General features: G+C 40.6%; 1 protein-coding gene across 6 annotated transcripts in view; it reads left to right on the top strand.

Moving 5' to 3' along the window:
* UBAP2 (ubiquitin associated protein 2) overlaps positions 1 to 19,973 on the top strand; it is a 128,733-nt gene that overhangs the window by 50,826 nt on the left and 57,934 nt on the right. For 5 of the 6 annotated variants that reach the window (XM_078061390.1, XM_078061389.1, XM_078061391.1 and 2 more), the window contains 4 exons: positions 2,032 to 2,109; positions 5,292 to 5,402; positions 12,460 to 12,613; positions 14,074 to 14,196. In XM_078061390.1, the coding sequence (XP_077917516.1) occupies positions 2,032 to 2,109; positions 5,292 to 5,402; positions 12,460 to 12,613; positions 14,074 to 14,196 (466 nt within the window). The remainder of the gene's footprint in view (positions 1 to 2,031; positions 2,110 to 5,291; positions 5,403 to 12,459; positions 12,614 to 14,073; positions 14,197 to 19,973) is intronic. The other variant, XM_078061388.1, reaches the window with a different exon arrangement.

Below are 19,973 nucleotides of genomic sequence, written 5' to 3'. Positions count from 1 at the left end.
AATTTAGGTATAAGACTTGATCTCTGTAGTATTTGGGTAGAAAAGTTGTTCATTATTAGCTCCTTGATTTTTTTTTTCTTCATTCTCTGTGCTCATTCAGTAATTTAAATGGTTTAACTTTTTAAATATTTGTTGGGAGTTAGTAAAGGTTTTAGTTAACAAGGGTAATATTTTTATTTTTTTATTATTTTTTGAAGATTTTTATTTATTTGAGAGATTGAGGGAACATGAGCGGCGAGGGAGGGTAGAGAGAGAAGGAGCCCGACTCAGGGCTCCATCTCCGGCTCCTGGGATCAGGAGCTGAGCCGAAGGCAGACGGGTAATATTTTTATTTCTGTAAATTTTGGGAGTGATTTTAGGTTTATCAGAAAGTTGCATGGAAATAGTACAGAGAGTTCCTATGTGCCCCTCACCTAGTTTCCTGTTATTAATCAAGGTACCTTTGTAAAAGCTAACAAACCAAATGGGCATATTACTATAAACTCACTGCACAAAAGTTACTTATTTACTTATTTATTAAATTAATTAATTTAAAGATTTTATTTACTTGAGAGAGCACGAGTGGGGTGAGGGGCAGAGGGAGAAGCAGACTCCCTGCTGAGCAGGGAGCCCAATGCAGGGCTCGATCCCAGGACTCTGGGATCATGATCTGAGCCGAAGGCAGACACTTAATCGACTGAGCCACTCAGGTGCCCCAAGAGTTAACTTTTTTATACAGTAACTTTCTAATTTTTTATTGCCAAAAATACTACAAAAGGAAACAGCAAAATTTCAGTAATTTGATTTTTTTAAAAAGTGTTCTGGGGGGCGCCTGGGTGGCTCAGTTGTTAAGCGTCTGCCTTCGGCTCAGGTCGCAATCCTAGGGTGCTGGGATCGAGCTCCACATCGGGCTTTCTGCTTGGCGGGAAGCCTGCTTCTCCCTCTCCCACTTCCCCTGCTGTGTTCTCTCGCTGTGTCTGTCTCTCTCAAATAAATGGATAAAATATTAAAAAATATTTAAAACAAATAAGTGTTTTGGCTGAAAAGCCACTGGAAGAGAGTTTTCTGTTAGGGTCACTAATTGTAGCATTTGAAAGTTTCCTTTTTTTTTTTTTAAGGTCTTATTTATTTGTCAGAGGGAGAGAGAGAGCCCACAAGCAGGGGGGCGGCAGGCAGAGCAGGCAGAGAGAGAAGCAGGCTCCCTGCTGTGGGACATGATCCCATGACCCTGGGATCATGAATGACCTGAGCCCAAGGCAGCCGCTTAACTGACTGAGCCAGCCAGGTGTCCCTAAAGTTCCCTTTTTCTTAAAAATTTTTAAATTGTGGCTTTAAAAAAAAAAAGTCATTTTAAAAAAATACATATATTTTTTAGGTTTCATTTATTCATCTGAGTGAGAGAGGGAGACTGAGAAAGAGACAGAGAGCACAAGCAGCGGGGAGAGGCAGAGGGAGAAGGAGAAGCAGACTCCCCGCTGAGCAGGGAGCCCGATGCAGGGCTCAATCCCAGGACCCTGAGATCATAACCTGAGTTGAAGGTAGACGCTTAACTGACTAAGCCACTCAGGCACCCCTAAAAATAATTTTTATTACGTTAAATACAGCCGTTTTTCTTCAGAGCTGACCAGGATATCTTAAAAGAGTTGACAGCAGAGCTTTTTTGTTTTGTTTGTTTGTTTGTTTTTTGACAGACATGCTGGTTCTAAGCCTGTGTCCTAGCAGTCTCCACTGCTTCCTGTTCTTCTAATTTTCTGTAGTTCTTATTTACTCCATTTCCCCAAGGGAAAGAATATTTAAATGAGTCACATGGCCAGTTAAGATGAATAATAACTTTAGGTCATTTGGCCAAAGGAATGGGACCCTTATGCCATTTAATTTGATGTTTATTTGGCTTATGGAAGCAGGTTGTAAACATTTGAGAGCTCTAATCAGTATTTTTGTTACAATAGAACTGTAGTGCTTGAGCTTTTTATCTTTTTGCAGCAGATTTTGGCATCTAACTTGTATTTAAGGTGCTGAGATCTTTTTAACAATTGTGTATGTACTTTTCAGGCAACAGCTGAACAGATGCGTCTTGCTCAAGTGATCTTCGATAAAAATGATTCAGAATTTGAAGCTAAAGTTAAACAGGTATGTTGGCAAAGAGACTATTACTTTGATAGTAGAATCTTCCTAGTTACTAGTGTTACCAACAATGAGCTAGACATTTGTGAAGAAGCACACTGACCTTGTCTGTACCTGTGTATAGAGAGTACATTTAGTATTTGGCAAGTTCTCAGAAAATTTTGTTTAATGTTAAGAACCAAATTGCCTTTTCCAACATGTTGATGATTCCAAACATATGCTGCAAAAATACAACATTAAATTTTAGTGTGATGTCTTCATTTAGAACTTTAATGAGAGGCCTTTTTGATAATATAAATTTAAAAATCTTCTCTCCTGATAAGGCTTCTTTTCCCTTCAAGATTCTAGAAATCAAGCTGTATAACCCTTACCTCAGTCCAGACCTTGATAGAGGTCTACAAATAATTGTTCCTTGAGTGAATGTCCCACAGTGGACTTGTTACTGAGAGTTAGCTGGAAAAGGAAAGAAGCCTTGGTTCTTTTCACTGCCACCATAAAGAATTACAGAACAGCAGAATGAAAGCAAAGCAGAGTTTCATTAAAGTATACCCCCAAGGGAGAAGTGGGCTAGTCAAGAGAGACAGTGGCCCTGGAAACTTGGTGGTGTGGCCTTCTATCAGTTTTTTTCTTTTGGGCGGGCCGTAGGGTTGCAACATTTGAGTGACAGGCCTGGATTATATAATAGCCAACTTTCCCAAGTTGTATTCAAAATGCCTGCATGGGGTAAGAAACTGCAACATAATTTCTATTTTAGAGACATTAGGTTAAATAAGGACAAGCTGCTGCTTTCTGCACAAGTGCAACAAGCAAATTTAGCTCTAACTCCTGCCCAGGATGTTGTAACCACAAACCCATTGCTAGATGGGGAGAATGGGGTGGTTCCCAGGCTGTCCTCAATTGGGGGGCTCTCCATTATGATATCTAAGGTCCATCCTCCTATTGCTCACGCCTAGCTTCCTGCCTAACTTTTTTAGCCCTTTACTCTGTAAACTCTTTGTTTATACTTAGAGTTGCTGTCCTTAGACTAATGGTAATAGTTTTAGAAGGCCACAAAAAGGATTTATTAAAAATGATAGAACTTATTCTCTGGAATGAGATTTATGTATAGCTTGAGACATACTTCTTTTTTTTTTTTTTTTTTTTTTTAAAGATTTTATTTGTTTATTTGAGAGAGAGAGAATGAGAGAGAGCACATGAGAGGGGGGAGGGTCAGAGGGAGAAGCAGACTCCCTGCCGAGCAGGGAGCCCGATGCGGGACTCAATCCAGGGACTCCAGGATCGTGACCTGAGCCGAAGGCAGTCGCTTAACCAACTGAGCCACCCAGGCGCCCTTGAGACATACTTCTGATATCGTATTGTCTTTTGTCTGAATAGTATAGCAGATACACAAAAAAGAGCACTGGTCCAGGAGTTCAGAGTTTTATGGTTAAACTTTAGTTTTTTTTTGTGTGTGTTTTTTTTTATTTTATTTGTTGTTTATTTATCAAGACAAACTATTCCATAACCCAATATTCGTGTTTCATAGTTCAGGAACACAGGTCAGTGCCGACTTCAATGGAACTCAACCCAAAGAAATTCTTTACATTCCAAAATCACTTTGCACTCTGAAAGATACCAGCCTTCTTCATCTCCTCAAAATCTTTCATGGAATCATAATTTCTGTAGAAATCTGCATATGCCTTCTTTCTTGGTTCGGCCACAGCAAACTTGTAGAAAGCTGCAACTCCCAGGGCTACAGTGAACGCTCCAACAATATGAAATCACAGGCGCTTGGCCAGAAGGCCTCGCATCTGAGGTTTCGTCAAAGCACTGGAAGTCATGGTAGTTATTCTCCTCAACACCAACCTCAAACCTAACGTCCTCCCTAACTGATACAGAAATGGACCTAAACTTCAGTTTGATCTCTTACTAATCCAGTCACTGGGGGGTAATTTTGATAATGTTTATCTTATCACTTGCATATTACAGGTATTGGGTTAATACAGACACTGATAAAAACTGACGCTAGTCGATATCCAAAGACCAAAGGACTGGAAAGCTGTAGTGTGTGTAGAACTTCCACTGTGCAATGCAGGGAAGAAAGCAGAGAGAGAGTGGTATAGTGCAAAGAGCTCTAGTTATGAAATCAGGATACCTGGATTCCGGATAGGCCTTCTTATTAATTAGTTTTTTGACCACAGAAAAATCACTTCACATGTTGGCATCAAACCGTTTTGAACAGGTGGTACATACTAAAACAGTTAAATGTGTGTAAAAACACAAGAGATACTTAAATCATACATTTGTTCACTAATAATTGAGAAACTTGTACCTAATTTGTGATTGTATTTGTGTTGAAAATGCCAAGTAGCTTAATCTCCCTTGTTAAAGAGAATGTACCAAGGGGATTTCTTTGATTACTTCAAACATAGCACGCTGTTGAAGCTGCTTGCACAAGTACTGTGTCTAGGAGTGAGTTTGTGATAGCTGTAGAATTGCACTTGTGAGACCTTTGGGTGTTGTCATTTACAAGTATGTGGAGTGTTCTAATCCAAGCAATGATAAACCACATAGGGATTGTTTTCTTTGTACAAAATAGTTGGACTGGATGTTTAGTTAATGGTGGCCACATACACTTATTATTTGAGTAGTTGCGAATTTTGGGAATCCCAGGCCACTGAACTAAGTTGGAGTAGTCAGAGTTGATCCTGAGTATGCTGAGAATGTTGGTATATATGTTGTGTATACTGCTGATTAATAATCCGATACTTGGTCATCTTGGAGGAGACTTGATCTGTCATTTGACTCTTCTGTATTGATGAAAAGATAAGTGATGGTCACAAAAAGCAGGGAAACCTGTTCTTGCATTATAAGCTCAGAGTCTGGAAGGAGGCCATCTTCATGTGGAAGGATTGTGTAATTTCTATTTGTAAATAGAAGAATCTTAGGGGCGCCTGGGTGGTTCAGTCAGTTGAGCGTCTGTCTTCGGCTCAGGTCATGATCCCGGGGACCTGGGATCGAGCCCCACCTCTGGCTCCCTGCTCGGTGGGGGACTTGCTTCTCCTTCTCCCTCTGCCTGCTGCTCCCCCTGCTGTGCTCTCTCTCCCTCTCTCTCAAATAAAGAAAATCTGAAAAAAAAAAAGAATCTTAAAGTTGATATCATGTGCCACTTTGGGGTCCCCTTAACCATATTCTTATGATTTCAACAGCTTATGGAAGTGACGGGGAAAAATCAGGATGAATGCATAGTGGCCCTCCATGACTGTAATGGAGATGTGAACAAAGCTATCAATATATTGCTGGAAGGGAATTCAGACACGGTAAGAATTATTAATAAGTATTATTAATTGATTTGCAGTGCTAAGATTTATCTCCAATTCCATATTGCATTTTGGACTTCACCTTTTTTGGGGGTGGGGGTGGAGGGCATTATGGTTTCCATTCCATGTTTGTTTTAAGACCAGAAAGAACACTAACCTGAAATGACTGTTTCTGTTACATATGGTTTCTTCATGAAGTTGTAGAATCTGAAGACAGGAAAGTGAACTTGGTCATCTGCTCCAGTCTTACACAGTTCCCAAATTCTTTGGGCCTGTGGACATTTTCACCACCTGAAAAACTTCTCTTGGCTTCTCTGCTCATGTTTCTTCCTCTCAATTGTCATCTCTTTACTACTCCTTATATCTCTAGACTAACAGAAAACCAGAATTTGCTGGTGTATCTATTTGCTTATGTGTGAATATTTTACAGACACATTTTCATGACCATTTGACAGATAAAATAAGAAAGAAAGGTGTTGTTGTTTTTAAGCTTAGTAAATTTTGAGGATGCAGGCACACTAAAGCTTATCCTTTTTATTTTAGGAAGATACAACTAAAGCCACACTAGGCAGTTCTCAGCCCTAATCTCTTGATTTCTGCATTGAGATTGCACAGTGTTTTTTCTTTTCTTTCCTTTTCTCTTTTTTTCTTTATAAGATTTTATTTATTCGAGAGAGAGAGTGTGAGTGAGAGAGAGAGAGCAGAAGTGAGGGGAGGGTTAGAGAGAGAGGGAGAAGCAGAGCAGGGAGCCCAACTCGGGGCTTGATCCTAGGTCTGTGGGATCATGACCTGAACCGAAGGCAGCTGCTTAACCACCTGAGCCACCCAGGCACCGTGTGCAGTATTTCATTTGTATTTTCTTTTTTAATTAATTAACTAGTTAATTTGAGAGAGTGAGCACAAGCAGAGGGAGGGGCAGGGGGAGAGGGAGAAGCAGACTCCCCGCTGAGCAGGGAGCCCAACGTGGCACTCGATCCCCAGGACAGTGAGCCGAAGGCAGTCGCCAACTGACTAAGCCACCCAGGCGCCCCTCATTTGTATTTTCAAATCACCATTTCAAAACAGATTAAAACAAAATAATGATTCTCCTTAAAATGGGGTATAAAGATGAACAAAACCAAAAGTGCCTTCCTGTCAGTGTTCAGGTTTAATCAGGTTCTCATTTTTAAGGATAAGGCTGTATTAGGGACAGGCTATATAAAAATGAACTGTTGTGACAAGCTCAGAAGTATCTTTATTTAATATGAAATAAACAGAATGAGTTACATAATTTAAAAAAATCAGATGTTTGGGATAGTATTTCACTATTTGAGTATAGCAGTATCTGTGGGTAAAATTCCATGCAAGATAACACTAGTCTGTCTGTTGGGTAAATACATCATGTTAAGTGACGAAATAAAATTTTGATTAGTTTTTGTTTGCTGATACTTAGGCTTATATTTTCTGTGTTTTATTAAATATGGGGAATGTGTTTACCTCATTGCTAATGGATGCGGTATAGAATGGCTCTCAGTTTTTGTTTTTGTCTTGTTTTTTGTAGAGAGGGAGAGAGTGGGGGAGAGACATAGGGGAGAGGGAGAGAGAGAATCTTAAATAGGATCCATACCAGTGCAGAGCCTGACTCAGGGCTCGATCTCACAACCCTGAGATCATGACCCGAGCCAAAATCAAGAATTGGATGCTTAACTGACTGAGCCACCCAGGTGCCCCTAAACTACCTCCTTCATAAAATCACTGTGAATAAGTGAAATATTTCCAAACTGTTAATTGGAGGGCCTGATTTCTTTTTATATGTTGTAGGTAGGTCAGGATACTACTCTGTGTTGCCTTTCCTTTAGCTCTAGCTGACTTCATTCTTTTTCTGTGGTAGTGGGCTGAAGTTTTAAGTCTTTGTTTTTTTAAAAGATTTTATTTATTTATTTGACAGACACAGCGAGAGAGGGAACACAAGCAGGGGGAGTGGGAGAGGGAGAAGCAGGCTTCCCGCAGAGCAGGGAGCCCGATGCGGGGCTTGATCCCAGGACCCTGGGATCATGACCTGAGCTGAAGGCAGATGCTTAATGACTGAGCCACCCAGGCGCCCCTGAATTTTTAAGTCTTAAATGAATGTCCAGTTCTCTGTGTTTTATTGAGTTTTAACTTCTTATGATCCTTTGGGACTGAACCCAAAGGAGGTAGTTCAACCGAAGGAGTTTGAATGATAAAGAACATAACTTTGGTTACCTTGAATCTGGAAATCACGTAGTGATTTAGGATCTAGTTTGGTTTCTTCATAGATCAGAAAACAGCAAATTAGGGCCTGAATACAGACACAAAAGGCGTATGCTGGTTGAGAGATGAGAAGGCTGTGGTAGAAATGGAGAGGCAGAGGAAAAGTCCTTTTGAAACTCTGGTTTGTTTAGGATCATTCTTCCATAGTGTTTGTCTTGTCCCCTACCTGATTGCTGTCTGTAGGAGCCATGGCTAAGCAGCTGTAAGGAGTATCTTCCCCTGACTAGGATAGAGTTCATTGGAGTGGAGGTGCTAGACACAATAAATACTGTAGGGTTGCCAGTAGCAAGAACACTTAAACCATGAAAGCAAACAAATCTTGTCCTTTTTGTGCCAGGATCTTCTGAAACAAAATTATTATTAATACTATTATTATTATTTTTTAAAGATTCCTTTCTTTCTTTCTTTGACAGAGAGAGACAGAGAGAGAGGGAACACAAGCAAGAGGAGTGGGAGAGGGAGAAGCAGGCTTCCTGCCGAGCAGGGAGCCCGATGTGGGACTAGATCCCAGGGACCATGGGACCATGACCTGAGCCAAAGGCAGACGCTCAACCGACTGAGCCACTCAGGTGTCCCTTATTATTATTATTTTAAAGATTTTATTTATTTATTTGAGGGGGAGGGATCGAGAGAGAGAGAGAGCCCAAGCAGGTGAAGGACAGAGGGAGAGGGAGAAGCAGGCTACTGCTGAGAGAGAGCCAGATGCAGGGCGCCAGATGCAGGGCTTGATCCCAGGACCCTAGGATCATGACCTGAGCCGAACGCAGCTGCTTAACCAACTGAGCCACCCAGGCGCCCCTGAAACAAAATTATTACTTTGAAAAAAAAAATGTTAGGAGTAATTGTCCATGATAATTTTTTTTTTAATGTTTTATTTATTTATTCATGAGAGTCAGAGAGAGAGAGAGAGAGAGAGAGGGGCAGAGGCAGAGGGAGAAGCAGGCTCCCCGCCTAGCAGGGAGCCCGATGCGGGGCTCGATCCCAGGACCCTGGGATCATGACCTGAGCCGAAGGCAGACGCTTAACCATCTGAGCCACCCAGGCGCCCTGTCCATAATTTTAAGGATGAGTTTGTCTTTCTCATGTTAGAGGAGCTGTCACAAAGGAAAACATTGAACATGATCATAAGTACTAATAAACCTTTTATTTCATTATAATGCTATTTTTAGTCACAGAATAGTTCTGAAATATCAGTCTCTTGCATTAATGTACTCTTTTTTAAAAAGTAATTTGTGTTGGCAAATAAGAAGAGGTGGGAGAGTGATTTTTAATTAGCTGGCCTGGAAAGCTGCTTTTCTGATTACTAAATGTAGTGTCTGGGAGGACCATTCTTCTTCTTAGAGTTTCTTTAAGACCTATTCTGCAAGTGGCCAAATACAGATGACAAAGGTTGTCAGAAGTTCAGTTGAAAATCTTTTATAATTATTTGGTTTATGTTGAAAGCTTGTGTGCATGCTCACAGACTGTTGTGTCAAGTGTGCGATACTCTCTTTAGCATTTACAGTGGCATTAGACCAGTTGCCCCTTAAGTTTGCTCTCCTTACTTTCCCCCACAAATAAGCTCTTGTCAGTCTTGTAGATTTCACAAGCCCAAGACTTACTTATGGGTGTCCTTTGCTGAATGAAATGGGGTAAGATGTTTTTCTCAAACGTTTCACATACTGGGGCGCCTGGGTGCTCAAGTCGATTAAGCGTCTGTCTTCGGCTCAGGTCATTTTCCCAGATTCCCGGGATTGAGTCCCCCATCGGGCTCCCTGCTTAGTGGGGAGTCTGCTTCTCCCTCTGCCCTTCACCCTGCTTGTGCTCGTGCGCGGTCTCTCTCTCTCGCAAATAAATCTTAAAAAAAAAAAAAAAAAAGACAATATAAGTTGCATACATATGCACCTGTGCTGACTATACCATGTGTAATTTTTCTAGGACTTTTACTTTTTGTCTTGTTAACCTAAGAGGACAGGATTCTGTCTTGCATAGGTGTCTTGTTTATTCATATTAGCAAGCATAATCGAGTTTGTACACTGCAGAATTATTTCTCTGGAATAAATAAGCTTTATTGTTTTCTGTAATTAAAAAAGCAATGCAGAGGGGTGCCCGGGTGCCTCAGTCAGTTGAGCATCTGCCTTCGGCTCAGGTCATGATCTCAGGGTCCTCGGATCGAGCCCTACATTGGCCTTTGCGCTTGGCGGGGCATCTGCTTCTCCCTGTCCCTCTGTGTGCGCTCACGGTCTCTCTCTCAAATAAATAAAATCTTTAAAAAAAAAAGTAATGCAGAATGATAAAAAATTAAATTAAACATCCTCATTTAGATAACTACTTTTTTCAGTATATACATATATATATATATATATATATATATATATATATATATACACACATACACACACACATGGGCTTCTCTTTGAACTAAAAAATGTAATCCTATTTTATACACAGTTGGTTAGTTTGCTACACTTATATCATGGATCTGTTTCTGTGTACACCTGGATAACTTTTTTTCTAAAGATTTTATTTATTAGAGAGCATGCACGCATGCACGAGAGCATGAGTGGAAGGGACAGGCAGAGGGAGAGGGAGAAGCAGAGAGGGAGAAGCCAAATGCTGGCCCCGTCCCAGGGCCCAAGGTCCCAGGATCATGACCTGAGCCGAAGGCAAATTCTTAACCGATTGAGGCGTATTTCCTTTGAATAAAGGCCTGGAAATAGAATTGCTGGGTCAAAAGCTGTGAACTAATTAAAGTTTGGGTATTATTATTCCCAGGTAGACTTGTAGGAAGATTAGAATAGATCAGTATTCACCAGAAGTGAATATACCAGATTATTCTGCTGTAACTGTCAGTTGTTGATTTTTAAAAGCTATTGATAAAAGCTTAAAGTTGGAAAACAACTTGTTTTAGTATTTTTTTCACATCTAATGATTTTATATGTAACTAAATACGTGGGTTGAGTAGAGGCTTGTAGATGTCAAAAAATTCTTTCTAAAAAAGTGTGTTTTAGGGGCGCCTGGGTGGCTCAGTCGTTAAGCATCTGCCTTTGGCTCAGGTCATGGTCCCAGGGTCCTGGGATCAAGTCCCACATCGGGCTTCCTGCTTGGTGGAAAGCCTGCTTCTCCCTCTCCCACTCCCCCTGCTTGTGTTCCCTCTCTCGCCGTGTCTCTCTCTGGCAAATAAATAAAATCTTAAAAAAAAAAAAAGGTGTTTTAAATCTGGCCTCCACTGTTTTGGAAGTAATTCAGCTGTGTTTCTTTAATTTTAGTTTATTAATTTCTAGTGCTTATGTTTATTTGGATATACAATATTAGTACTTTCCTTTTGTTCCTAAGATTTTTTTAAGCTTAAAATAGTTATTGGTCTTATTTTGGGATTGAATCACTTCAAATCTCTTGTGAAATGAGGTAGATGATGATAAAGTAAAAAGAAACAAATGCGTCAGTTTGGAGATTTCTCAGTAATGTACCTTTATTGATATCCTAATACCAATTATTTTCACAAGAACGAAGTGTTCTTTTATCAGCAGTTTATATAGATATATATGATTTGTTTTCAATCACCATTAGAGGAGAGGCAGAGAAGGTTGTTATTTGACTTCTCATTAGAAACACGTCTTTGAGGTTGAAATTTTGGTCACTTAGTTTAAAAAAATAACCCCTGATTTTATTTGCCTACCATTAAATTTTTTTAGATGGTTACTTTGGTTAACTGAATAGAGCAAGTTATTCCTGAGGTTTTAGGGAAGGACTTTAATGTAATTTTGTATTCTTTGAGCTAATCTACTTATTCATAGGTTTAAGGCCTGCTGAGGTAGGTGGAGGTGGCATAGTGTGGGAGCTTGGGGAAATTACCTTTTATTTTTAAAGGATTTTTTTTTTTTTTAAGATTTTATTTATTTATTTGACAGAAAGAGAAAGAGAGATGGAGCAAGCACAAGCAGGGGGAATGGCAGGCAGGGGAGATGCAGGCTCCTTGCCGAGCAGGGAGCCCGATGTGGGACTTGATCCCAGGACCCCGGGTCATGACCCAGCTGGAGGCAGACAGATGCTTAACTGACTGAACCATCCAGGCGCCCCTCTTTTTAAAAGATTTCATTTATTTATTTGACAGAGAGAGAGAGAGAGAGCGAGAGAGCACAAGCAGGGGGAGCAATAGAAGGAGAGGGAGAAGCAGGCTCCCCGTTGAGCAAGGGAGCCCGATGTGGGGCTTGATCCCAGGACTCTGGGATCATGACCTGAGCTGAAGGTGGACGCTTAACCATCTGAGCCACCCAGGCGCCCCGACCTTTTATTTTTATTTTATTTTATTTTTTTTTTTTTAAAGATTTTATTTATTTATTTGACAGAGAGAGAGAGAGCGAGAGCAGGAACACAAGCAGGGGGAGTGGGAGAGGGAGAAGCAGGCTTCCCGCCAAGCAGGGAACCCTATGTGGGACTCGATCCCAGGACCCTGGGATCACGACCCGAGCCGAAGGCAGATGCCCAACGACTGAGCCACCCAGGTGCCCCCGACCTTTTATTTTTAAATCAGCATAGGAAAAGGCTCTGTGGTGGGACAACATATAGTGTGTTGTTAATTCAGCTAGTTGCTGTAGTCTTTTGTGCTGTATATGGCAACAGGAGCTTAGCAAGAGATCTGCTGTCTTTTTCATCAGAAAGTAGAACTATATGGATAATAATTAAAATGGTAGGCAAGTGAGCTGCAAGGCATGGGTTATTAGGTCTGAAAGGTGTATATGCACATATCCTTGATAATTGTATACACTTTGATGACAACTCTGAATGACCACTCTTATCTTGGTAGACTTCATGGGAGACTGTAGGGGGAAAGAAGAAGAATATTGTAAAAGAAAGTTCCGAAAACAAAGAGAATAGAGAGAAGAGAAGTGAGAGAGAAATAAATCGTGGACGTGGAAACAACAACCGGAAAGGAAGAGGTGGCAATCGTGGGAGAGAGTGTAAGTACATTTCAAAAATTTTTATGCACACTGAAAAGCTGAAAAAGTGGTCCATCGAATGCCCATAAATCTAGTGCCTCAATGCAGTGTGTGTTTTTATAGGTAACACTTAATAATGAGCTACAGCTGAACCGTAACTGATGCAGTTTCATATTAGCACTTGCCTTGGCTGTAGGTAGGTGTGTTGTGTGTCTTAAGACTGCCTTCTGTTATTTATCAGGTATACCCTCTAATTTTAAAGGAGGGTTTTCATTCACTGATAGATAATGCTGTTTATTCTTCCTACTTAATGGATACTCATTATAATAGGCAAGGGTTAGATTAAGAGGGAGGTTGTCGAATAGGGAAGATTTTTTCTCAGTCCTTTCATTTGACCCATATTTTGGCATTATTACCCATAACAACACAACCTTATGTGCAGACATACCATCTTAGAAACTTTACTAGTGTATTTATTCCACAGCTGTTTACTGAGTACCTACTATGTGGCAGGTACTCTAATAGGCATAGAGCAATGAAAAAACAAATCTTTGTCCTCCTAAAACTTTTTTTTTTTTTTAAGATTTTATTTATTTATTCGACAGAAAGAGACACAGCGAGAGAGGGAACATAAGCAGGGGGAGTGGGAGAGGGAGAAGCAGGCTTCCCGGGGAGGAGGGAGCCCGATGTGGCGCTCCGTTCCAGGACTCTGGGATCATGACGTGAGCCAAAGGCAGATGCTTAACGACTGAGCCACCCAGGCACCCCTGTCCTCCTAAAACTTTTAATGGAGGTAGAGTGAGATGTAACAATAAGAAAGAGAAGTTAACATGTTTTGCAGTAATATTACAGTATTTTAATGATGTTATATGTGGAAATTATACTGTGGGGGAAAAACAGAGGCAGCAAGATGGTGGTTTTAGGGACGGGATTGACAAAGTTAAATGGAGTGGCCAAGGAAGGCACTCATGGGATAACATCGACAACTCATGGATTTAGGCTAGGCCATGAAAGAGATGAGGAGAGCAAGCTGTGCTCAAAATTTATGTATTATATAGAGTAATTAATTGCAATATAGGTATGAGGAGAAGATAAGACTCTGCTGGCATATTCTGGATAGCATCTTGGGAAAACCTGTCTCTAACACTAATTTTTTTAGCAACTCGTTATTTCCTTGGTATTGTTGTTTTGCTACTCTAGGCCTTTCCAGGCTTCGAACCTAACCAGTGAGCCAGTTTTGGTGTGTATTACATACAGCTGCATAACAAATGTGGCTTTTTGAAGCAAACTTGCTTTAGGGGTGGGCAAGTCCAGCTAGAAGAAAGAAAGAGTGGTACATCGTTTTTATTTCCTTAAAGAATTTTCGCCTGCAAATTAAGCAAGATGTGCTGTCATCAGTTTTTCAGCCACTTTTACTTGGTTTTGTTTTTACCATTTTCTGATCCCTTCTGTTAAAATTTTTTTGTCCTTGCATTTGATAGCTCTTATGTACAATTATGTACAAGAGGTGCTCTTTTCTCCTGTAGTTAGAGGCGAAGAGAATGGAATTGATTGCAACCAAGGGGACAAGCCTTCCGACCGTGGCAAGCGAGCTCGTGGCAGAGGTAAGTAGAATAAGGGAGAAGGAGATGCTTTTGAATGGAAGGAGGAGACAGGCTATTGGTATAGGCATGGCAGTGTGCTCTGAGAGACGGGTAGGTCTTCTGCAATCTTTGGTTTGTTTATTGATGACTATGAATGAAGTGTTTGGATTTACATAATTTTGAGAAAACTTATTGGTTGGTTTCACCTGAGCTGAGAAAGCCCTTTAAATGAATAATTTAAAACTTGACGCTCTGATCAAACAGTCATTAAATTTTTCTCTGTTGGACTTTTTTTTTTTTAAAGATTTTATTTATTTTTTTGACAGAGAGAGACACAGTGAGAGAGGGAACACAAGCAGGGGGAGTGGGAGAGGGTGAAGCATGCTTTCCATTGAGCAGGGAGCCCGATGCTGGGCTCGATCCCAGGACTCTCGGATCATGACCTGAGCCGAAGGCAGACGCTCAACGACTAAGCCACCCAGGCGCCCCTCTGTTGGACTTTAATAGATGTGTTTTACCCATGTGATACTGGTTTTATGTATGTATGTATGTATGTATTTATTTATTTATTTAGATTTTATTTATTGAAAGAGAGAGACACAGTGAGAAAGGGAACACAAGCAGTGGGAGTGGGAGAGGGAGAAGCAGGCTTCCCGCCAAGCAGGGAGCCCGATGCGGGGCTCGATCCCAGGACCCTGAGACCATGACCTGAGAGACCATGATCTGAGCCGAAGGCAGATGCTTAACCGACTGAGCTACCCAGGCACCCCCATATGATACTGGTTTTAAACTTAAAAGTATTTTCCCATTCATTAGCTCTCTTTCCCATCCCTCAATATTTTCTGTTAGTGATCATTTCTTAACATTTATTTACTTGGGATGTCATTAAGCCACTTTAATACTGTAATTTCGTATACTTTAGAGTTACTGAATTTTCTCAGGGTCATAAAATCAAGATACATGATGGTAATATGCAGATACTGCTTTGGTTCAGTGGATGAGCTACCTGAACTGACATGTTGTTTGATCCATTTTATTTCATTTTTCTTTCCAAGATTTTATTTTTAAGTAATCTCTGCACCCAATGTGGGGCTTGAACTCACACCCTCACAACCCCAGAGATCAGGAGTCTCATTCTCTACAGACCAAGCCAGCCAGGAACCTCTGTTTGATGTATTATTAAATGCAGTTGTGACTGTTCTCTTCATGAGCAGTTCATAGTGGCAGAATTTTTGATCAGCAATATTATTAAGCATAGAAGTAATGTAGGCACTGTACATTAATTACCTAAAAATTTAAATTAAAAAAAGAACATAGGCAATATGTATAGTACCAACTCCCTTTGCTGTTCATTCAACTATCATTTACTAAAATACTGTATTTGCCAAAGGTAAATGATATCCAGAGATCAGAGAAGGCAAAACTATGTACTGATTTGCCTGGCAGAGTCAAAATAAGATTAGAATTATTTATTTGACAGAGAGAGAGGGAAAGAGCGCGTGAGCGCACAAGTAGGGGAAGTGGCAGGCCGAGGGTGAGGGTGAGAAGCAGGCTCTCCACTGAGCAGGGAGCCCGATGTGGGGCTGGATACTAGGACGCTGGGATCATGACCTGAGCCAAAGGCAGCTGCCTAACTGACTGAGCCACCCAGGCGACCCCATCTAACCAATTTTAATTCCCTTTTCTAGCCTTTTAAAATTATGATCAATTCCAAATTTAGACGAAGTGGAGAGAATAGTTAGTTGAACCACATGTCCTCTCCTTCTTAGTCAACAACACTTAAAGATTTTAGCCATATTGGTTTTATAGATCTCTTTCCTACCTTCCTTCGCTGCAAAAAATTTTAAAGTAGATATTTTGGGTCACTTTACCCCTAATTACTATGGTAAGCACCTCTGAAAAAGGTAGACACTTTCATATATAATCATAATGCTATTTTAACAGCTCAAAAAGTCATAGTAAACTTTTGGTATCATCTAATATTTAACCCATGTATAAATTTTCCTGATTACTTAAAAAATGTCTTTTCATAGTTGATTTCTTTGAATCAGGATTGAAACAAGATTCATACATTACATATTTTGATTCTCTTTAGAGTATATTCTTCCTAACTTCTTTGTACCTCCCCTTTTTTCTCCTTACCATTGATTTGTTGTCAGAACCATATTACTTGTCCTTTAGGTGTTATGTTTCACATTATGCATTGGTCTTTTTGTTTCTTGTGGTGTCACTTAGCTTATTTCTTTAGCCCCCTTATTTACTGTAAATGTAAGTTAGCTTTAAAGATTAGATTCAAGTTCAGTTTTTTGGGTAAGCATAGAGGAGGTTATGTATTCTATATTGCACTGCATCAGAAGACCTGTTTATGTTTTCCTTTTAATTTTTTTAGTGGTGTTTAGGTTAATGAATGAGTTGTCCATTTTTAGTGAGTTTATTTATTAGTAGGTATTAGGTTAACTGCATTTCTGAACATAATCCCCATCTTGGTTTTTATGGTTTAGTTTTTTTTTTTAATTTGATTTAATTTTTTTTTTAAAAGATTTTATTTATTTATTTGACAGAGAGAGAGACAGTGAGAGAGGGAACGCAAGCAGGGGGAGTGGGAGAGGGAGAAGCAGGCTCTCTGCTGAGCAGGGAGCCCGATGCGGGGCTCGATCCCAGGACCCTGGGATCATGACCTGAGCCGAAGGCAGACGCTTAACGACTGAGCCACCCAGGCACCCCAATTTAATTTCATTTTTAAAAAAGATTTTATTTCTTTGAGAGAGAGAGAGCACGTGCGAGCAGGCTTGGGGAGGGGTAGAGGGAGAGGTAGAAAATCCCAGCAGAGTCTGCGCTTAGTGTGGAGCACGACACGGGGCTCAATCCCACAACCCTGAGATCATAACCCGAGCTGAAATCAAGAGCTGGTGCCCAACCGACTGAGCCACCCAGGTGCCCCTGTGGTTTCGTTTTTAAAAGAATTCTCTTGGAATTGAAGATGAGGATTGCAGCATATGTAATTCCATTCTTGATTTTCTTTGTGACAAGAGTAGTCTGCTCAGGGACAGCATTGGGCCTTGCTTGGTCTCTCCAATGTTAAGAGCTCTAGCTAGGCCTGCTTTGGGGTACTTACCTAAGACTTCAGAGTTACCTATTTACAGGATGTTTTTCTCTTTGTGAGTTGGACAAAAATGGAATAATTAATAATAGCTAATATTTACTGTGGGTGTTTATTGTGTAGTAGGCCTTTTACTTGTAATTTACATGTACTTTCCTTTAATTCCCCCAGTAAAACGTCTGAGGATTATTGTTGCTGCTGGTGGTATTCTCATTTTACCGATGAGAGAACTGAGTCTTGAGAAAGGCAGATTACTTGTACATGGTCAGGATTTGAACTACTTCTGCCTATTCTGGGACCCAGGTTCTTCAGCGAGATGAAGGGAGGAAGGGAAAGAGTCAAAGTGGATAGTAGGCTGGTTATCTGTCTTCTTGCCTCCTTCCTTTTTCAAGGATTCTTTTTTTTTTTTTTGATATTAGAGGTGGACATAAATCGCTTTTCTTTATGAAAAGATGGAAGGACTTAACTAGTGGGTCACCCTGAAACCATGTCTGCTTGGAACTATTATTATGAGACACTCTGAATTGAAGGAGCCAAAGCAAGTAAAATCTGATAAAATGATACTGGCTTGCTTTAAAATCCCTAATTCAATACCTAATCCTTTTTTTAATAGATTTTATTTTTTAAGTAATCTCTACACCTAAAATGGGACTTGAACTTAAAACCTTGAGATCAAGAGCCGCATGCTCTGTTGACTGAGTCACACAGGCACCCCAATACCTAATCCTTTTTAAGAAAGATGTAAAGTAGTAGTAAGGGACTCAGATTGGCCTTTTATAAATCAAGTTCGACCAAAAAAAAAAAAAATCAGTCTACTCTACCCTCACATATAAACTTAAATGAGTTATAAATTACTTTTTAGAGAGAGAGAGAGAGAGAATGAGAGCACAAGCAGGGTGCAGATGGAGAGAGAGAATACCAAGCAGTTGCCACGCTCAGTGTGGAGCCTGACACGCGGCTGGATCTCAGAACCCTGAGATCATGACCTGAGCCAAAATCAAGAGACGGTTGCCTGACTGAGCGACCCAGGTGCCCCAAGTTAAAATTTTTTATCATTGTTTGTATGTATGATTTTAATTAAACTTACTTTTTCAAAGAAGTGAATCGGACATTGTTTTGTGTATAGGATTTTTCAATTAAACTTTACCTTTTCTGGGTCGCCTGGGTAGCTCAATTGGTTAAACAGTCTGACTCTTGGTTTTGGTTCAGGTAATGGTGTCACGGTGGTGGGATCAAGCCTCCGCGTTGATCGGGCTATGCGCTCTGTGAGAATCAGCTTCAGATTCTCTCTCCCTCTCCCTCTGCTTCTCCCCTTCCCGCCCCATAAATTACTAAATAAAAATGCTTAAAAAGTATACTTTAAACTTTACTTTTTGAAAAAAAAAATTTTTTTTGTATCATAACACCTATATTTTTTTTTTTTTTTAGATTTTATTTATTTATTTGACAGAGAGAGATACAGCGAGAGAGGAAACACAAGCAGGGGGAGTGAGAGAGGGAGAAGCAGGCTTCCCACAGAGCAGGGAGCCCGATGTGGGGCTCGATCCCAGGACCCTGGAATCATGACCTGAGCCGAAGGCAGACGCTTAACGACTGAGCCACCCAGGCGCCCTATAACACCTATATTTAAGTATATTTAAATAAATTCTTGAAAGGGTTGTGGTCTGTCTGGAGATTTCTTTGAATTGCTTTGAATCCAACATCCAGCACAGGGCAAGAGGGGGAAAACATTCAGTATCCTACATGCTCAAAACCACAATTATTTTGCTTATGAATATTAGTACAGTTTGATAGTAAGTTAATAGTGGTGCAGGACAAATAGTTTGTTACTTTTTTTTTTTTTTTTTTTTTAAAGATTTTATTTATTTATCTGACAGAGAGAGACACAGCGAGAGAGAGAACACAAGCAGGGGGAGTGGGAGAGGGAGAAGCAGGCTTTCCACTGAGCAGGGAGCCCGATGCGGGGCTCGATCCCAGGACCCTGGGATCATGACCTGAGCCGAAGGCAGACGCTTAACGACTGAGCCACCCAGGCGCCCCTAGTTTGTTACTTTAATAATTAAGGAATAAATGTCTTTTGTTTTATTAACATGTTACTTACCAGAAGATTAGTTGTAAGTCATTTAATGTCTTAATTTACTCTGTTGTGGTCCATTTAATTAGCCTTTTAAAATAGTTCATTGGGGGCGCCTGGGTCGCTTAGTTGGTTAGGGGTCCTGGGAACGAGCCCTGAGTCCGACTCCCTGCTCAGTGGGTAGTCATCTTCTCCCTCTCCCTCTGTGCATGCTCTCTCTCCCTCTCTCACTCAAATAAATAAATCTTTTTTTCTTTAAGATTTTATTTGAGGGAGTGAGAGAGAGAGAGAATGCGCACGTGTGCACAAGCAGGGGGAGCAGCAGGTAGAGGGAGAAGCAGGCTGCCTGCTGAGCAGGGAGCCTGATGCGGAACTCGATCCTGGAACTCCAGGATCATGACCTGAGCCGAAGGCAGTTGCTTAATCAACTGAGCCACGCAGGCGTCCCGCAAATAAATAAATCTTAAAAAAACAAAACAAAACAGTTCATTGTTCTGTTCCTTTGCAGTTATTTTTGGTTTGTTGGGTAGTATGCAGATATTAAGGGTTAGGGTTAGGAACAAGTATGTGCCATAAAGTGTATACTTTAAAGACAGTTCTGGGGCACCTGGGTGGCTCAGTCGT

Source organism: Halichoerus grypus, chromosome 14, assembly GCF_964656455.1.
Source record: "Halichoerus grypus chromosome 14, mHalGry1.hap1.1, whole genome shotgun sequence".
In the NCBI taxonomy this organism is placed as follows: domain Eukaryota; kingdom Metazoa; phylum Chordata; class Mammalia; order Carnivora; family Phocidae; genus Halichoerus; species Halichoerus grypus.
Note: the sequence above shows the minus strand (reverse complement) of the source record. Positions and strands in the feature narration are given on the sequence as shown.